Source organism: Brachionichthys hirsutus, chromosome 7 (genome assembly GCF_040956055.1).
Source record: "Brachionichthys hirsutus isolate HB-005 chromosome 7, CSIRO-AGI_Bhir_v1, whole genome shotgun sequence".
Classification (NCBI taxonomy): Eukaryota; Metazoa; Chordata; class Actinopteri; order Lophiiformes; family Brachionichthyidae; genus Brachionichthys; species Brachionichthys hirsutus.
The window spans coordinates 2,340,959-2,346,254 of record NC_090903.1 but is presented as its reverse complement, the minus strand read 5'-3'; the positions used below and the strand labels follow the sequence as shown (position 1 = coordinate 2,346,254).

Here is a 5,296-nt window from a genome sequence, read left to right as displayed (position 1 = left end):
CTGCGTCAACGAAGCGAGCCGAAGTCTGGATGATGCTTTCTAGAGCAGCGGCCTGGTCTCAGGAGCACAAACACGAACAAGGAGGCAGAGGGAACGAAATAAATATCACAGACGAACTCTTAAGTTAAGATTAAACACAAAAATTACAATAAAAAATAAAAAGTGAAGTTGCAAAAAAGGGGGGGGAAATAAAATATATATTACTGTGAAAGGACCGTAACGTCAACCTTTACCAGATCAATAACGGCGATCATAATTTAAACAATATAGATCTATCGCTTCATCGTACTTGATAAATACCGCATGGACACAAATTACCAATGAAGATAATAAATAAGTTAAATATTACCAAACCGTTTAAAGACGAGCCCCCGGACCAACCGCAGGGTTTCCCTCGCACATCTGGAGGAAGAGGGGCTCAGACAGACGAGCTGCTGCTGAGACTGAAGGCATATTCATGGTGGGGGGGGGCCAGCGGGAGCAAAGGGAGGGACGCTGCCATGAGCCCTTGGGCAAGGCACTGAAGGAACGCCTTCTGCTCGCTATCTAGATTTTAATACAGATGTTACCGGTACATGGAAGGAAAGAAAAGCCGGAGACACCGAAAACCAAACCCTTCTCTCTCCGGCGCGCCTCGCTCACCCCCCCGGCCCGACATCCACGCCACGCGGGAAACAGTCAGTCATCGGAAACGGACAGCCTGCTGAAGATCGGCAAACGCCTCCCAGCCTCCAGACTCGGAGACTCGGAGCCGCTCAGGCTCCCCGGAGAGCTGAGGGACCCGCTCGCGTAGCTCTCCCGGTCGGAGAGCGAGTCCGGCGGGCTGGGCGGAGCCTCGAACCCCGGCGCGTTCCCGTAGTAGGCACTGGTGGGGGGGCCACCGGCCGCGCGCAGAGCCAGCGGGGCCAGGAAGGCTTCCAAGTCCCGCCCAGGGAAAGAGAAGCCGCCGTCTAAGCAGGAGGACACGGCGCTGGGAGAAAGCACCTCCTCGTAGAAGCGAGACTCGGAGGCGCAGGAGGAGGCGCCGGAGGGCGGCGGAGTCCGCGCCACGGGGCCGCTCGAGAAGCCGGAGAAGCTCAGGCTGTGCTGGAGCCTCGGTCGGTCCCCGGGGGGCCCGCCGAGCGGCGGCAGCGCCCCCTCGTGGCCGCGGACGGGCCGCCGCTCGTCGGCGTTGTGGATGAAGTGACACCGGGGCCCGTAGGGGCAGAAGCCGATGGTGTGGAAGGTGCGGCAGGGCTCCGTCTTGTACTTGGGGTGGCGAGACAAACTCCGGAGCTCGTGGAACCCATGAGCAAACTGGCATTTGTCCCCGTACTTGCACGCGCCGTTTTCCTCGAACGGCCGGCAGAGCTCCGTCTTGTAGCGGGCGGAGCTGACCTGAGAGGCGGGCTTGTGCTGCGGCGCCGCCCGCCCGGTGCACGCGCGCTCGCGGAACTCGTTCTCCTCGTCCAGGAGCTTCTCCTTCGGGCTTCCGTAGTTATCGCTGTTGCTGGTTGAATTCCTGCGGAAGAATCCCGGAGCGAGGCAGCCGCCGGGGGTCGTGACCGGAGCCCCCGCCGCGTTCCGGTCCAGCATGCCGGTGATGCGGAGCGCGTTCATGTTCGTGCTGCCGTCCTGGAGGAGGAGAGGAACCGGTTACCGACGGAACTCCGGTGACCACGTGTTAACGCGACCCCCCCTCTGACCCCCCCACCGTTACCTTGTGACGCCTCCTCTCTCACGGAGGGCCGAGCGGGCTCCCTGGAGGCGGGGGGGGGGGGGGGGTGGAACAGACGCGGGGCGGTGCTTTCATCCCCCGAGCGCCGTGCCAGGCAGCTTCACAGTGCGAGCGCGCTTGTTCTGCGCCGTTATAAGAAGCGACCCCCCCGGCCGGGGAGGGGGGGGGGCGGGGCGGGGGCCGCCTCCCTCCCTCCTTCCTCTCATCCACGCCCCTTCCTTTTCCTTTTTTTCCACTTTCAGTGAAGCGCTCTGACGAAAGTTGGGTCGACGAGGACCGAGCGTCTGAGCCGCGTGGTGGGACATGAGGGGGGGGGGGGGGGGGGGGGGGGGCATGTTTACCAGACCCCCCCTCACTGGGAAGCTAACGTGTACTTGTAATGGAAAGACCCCCCCCCCCGCCCTCTGGATGGGGCCAGACAACAAGCATGAGCTCAGGTGTCCAGGCAGAGCCGCTTGTTCCAGCATTCTTCTTATTCCACATGGAACATCGTTCACACACGAACAGGAACAGATGAAGTAAAATAACCTCAAGGTCACCGCGACCTTCAAACATTTACACTGGATTCATCTTTGAGTGTCTAAGAATCAGTCCTGGTCTCCGTTTGGACCGGCGGACCAACACTGCCCCCGTGAGGGCAAAGGTGGGAAAGAGGGGCAAAGATTTGTGCGCCACCTGCTGGGCAGCACCGAGGAATGGTTTCAATTTGTAGTTCTGGCCCCTTTCCAAAGCTGCTCCGCTCTTCAGTGCTTAAAAATGGGCGTGTGTGTCTCCTACCAGCAGCAGAGACTAGAGAGCAGCCTCCATGTCTCCTACCAGCAGCAGAGACTAGAGAGCAGCCTCCGTGTCTCCTACCAGCAGCAGAGACTAGAGAGCAGCAGAGACTAGAGAGCAGCCTCCGTGTCTCCTACCAGCAGCAGAGACTAGAGAGCAGCCTCCGTGTCTCCTACCAGCAGCAGAGACTAGAGAGCAGCAGAGACTAGAGAGCAGCCTCCGTGTCTCCTACCAGCAGCAGAGACTAGAGAGCAGCCTCCATGTCTCCTACCAGCAGCAGAGACTAGAGAGCAGCCTCCATGTCTCCTACCAGCAGCAGAGACTAGAGAGCAGCCTCCGTGTCTCCTACCAGCAGCAGAGACTAGAGAGCAGCAGAGACTAGAGAGCAGCCTCCGTGTCTCCTACCAGCAGCAGAGACTAGAGAGCAGCCTCCGTGTCTCCTACCAGCAGCAGAGACTAGAGAGCAGCAGAGACTAGAGAGCAGCCTCCGTGTCTCCTACCAGCAGCAGACTAGAGAGCAGCCTCCGTGTCCCCTACCAGCAGCAGAGACTAGAGAGACTAGAGTTATTTTCTTTTCATGGGCCACACGAGAAACAGAAAATATTCTGGAGGGCCGGACCAAAAGGCTGAACTCAATTATGCATAATATTAAATGGATTTCTTTATTTAAATAAGCAGTAAATAGCATCGTTTTTTTACAAGCTGGTAAGAATGTTATAATTAAGCAATAACAAATTGAGGCTGTCATTTATTCAGTTACATTTCTCAAAACAATTTGTGACTCATTAGTGAACATGTTCAGTCACATTCACTCTGAGACATTGGGTTTAATCTGCTGCTGGAAAGTTGTGTGAAGGTTCTATTCAGAAAGCTGCACATCACTGAGCTGCGTACTGAACGTGTCCCAGTTCACTGCGAGTCGGTGCCTCTACGTTTGTGGTCCAACCACCTCATCTGGTGCTTTTAAGCTCTTTGTTCTTGCTTAGTGAGATAAATCTGGTCTCTCCTGGGCTTTAACAAGTGCATCGAGATACGAATCGAAAATCGAATCGGAGAGAGACCAGAGATTCCCACCCAGAACGTACGTGAATTAAAAACAACTTCGACACAAAATCAATGCAGTTTTAGTCCATGCATGAGGTAAAATTAGAAAATGTGTTTATTTTGTAATCTCCAATTAACTAACAATGGAAATATATAAATTATTCTAACATTAACCTTACACGGGCCGGTCAGAGTCAACCAAAGTGCCGTATGCGGCCCTGGGGCCGTACGATGCCCAGATCTGCTCAAGAGGGTGTAAAAACTGCAACCAGAAGTAACTCGTTTCCAAGTCTTTTGCATTCAATATTAGACCCGGGAGAGACTGACTTCTTTCTGTTGCATGATTCTGAACCATTTGGTTGGAGGAGCAAGGAGTAAAATGTTAAAAAAAGAAAAAGAGTAACAATAACAAGAAATGAGTAGCAAGTAATCCGAGGTGTGCCCCGCCTCCGGCCCATAGCAAGCTGGGAATAGCTCCAGCAACTCCCGTGAGCCGCAAAGTGGGGAAGCGGCAAGAAAATGGAGGGATGGAAAATAGCAACGGGCATCAGGGCTCTACGTCTTCCACCATCCGCCCTAAAATGAGAGCGAGGGGTGAGAAGGACAGACGAGAGGCCAGGTGGACATGTCCTCGTCCACAGAAACGTCTCTCATCGCACAGCTGCTTTTATTGTTCTAAATCATTGTGTCCACTTTACCGTAAGAGGAAACACAGCTTCCACCGAGGGAGGTGTCCCAGCTGCATGAGGACAGACTGAATCTACAGCGATTGTCCTCCACAGAAACGAGGGACGAGGGGTAGCCAGTGGGAAAAGAGCGCTGGTGCAGACATGGAAGTCCAAGACTAGCTTTTAGCAGAACGGCGGTGACGTACCAGAGAAACTCTCACTGCTGCTGTACATATGGGGGGGGGGGGGGGGGGGCGTAAACTGTCGCGCTTCGGCAGCTCCGCTCTTTTTATAGCGCCACACATCAACTCTGTTTTATCATTATTGTCTATTTTTACTGTTTTAAGGGAGGCATTCATGTCACATCTCTCATTTGAAAGAAAACACAACATTCCATAATTTCAAAACAACTTTTAATTTAAAACATCAATCCTAAAAAGTAACAACCATGAGAACAACATGTATTTGTCACTTTGTGTTTGCCCATGTTGCGTGTTCACTGCGGTGTGGCACAGCCCTCTACGGCGGCAAACAGGTAAAAGGAGAAAGGAAAAAAAAAGAGAACAACACGGATGACAAAGAACGAGTATGCGGCAAAACAGTTGGAAAATAAAAAGATCACAAAGCCAATTTGCGGTCTCATGAAAGTTTCTCTTTAACTTGATAACTTCATTTCAACATTGGGACTTTGTACTAATTAAAACTTGTAGAAAGATAAACTTATGAGTGCTGGTATAGACTTTACTCAAGAAACTCATCTTAAAACTGCAGATAATGCACGTTTGAAATGTGGTTGGGTGGGGCCGCTTTTCCACTCGACTTTTGCAGGTAAAGCTAGAGGCGTTGCAATACTGGTTAACAAGAAGGTTCATTTTAATGCTTCTTCAACCATAGCTGACCCTAATGGCCGATATATTATAGTAACTGGTTCACTTTTTAATTTTAAAGTTATATTGGTCCTTGAACACACCGCAGAGGGAACAAACACAGACGGGTTACATAGAGGTATATCGTTGTTTTTTAGACTTTTTAGAAGAGGAACCTCTTCAGGCAACTTAAAAAGGACCCTACCTAGTGGAATAAACGAAGAGGT

The 5,296-nt window shown here is 52.5% G+C and overlaps 1 protein-coding gene across 1 annotated transcript; it reads right to left on the bottom strand.

Annotated features, from left to right (window-relative positions):
* Positions 1 to 678: 678 nt before the first annotated feature.
* Positions 679 to 4,690, bottom strand: zfp36l2 (zinc finger protein 36, C3H type-like 2). The gene is made up of 2 exons (XM_068741524.1): positions 4,676 to 4,690; positions 679 to 1,614 (listed from the first exon to the last, which is right to left on the bottom strand). The coding sequence occupies exons 1-2, from the start codon at positions 4,688 to 4,690 to the stop codon at positions 679 to 681; spliced, it is 951 nt and encodes a 316-aa protein (XP_068597625.1).
* Between the last annotated feature and the right edge of the window lie 606 nt (positions 4,691 to 5,296).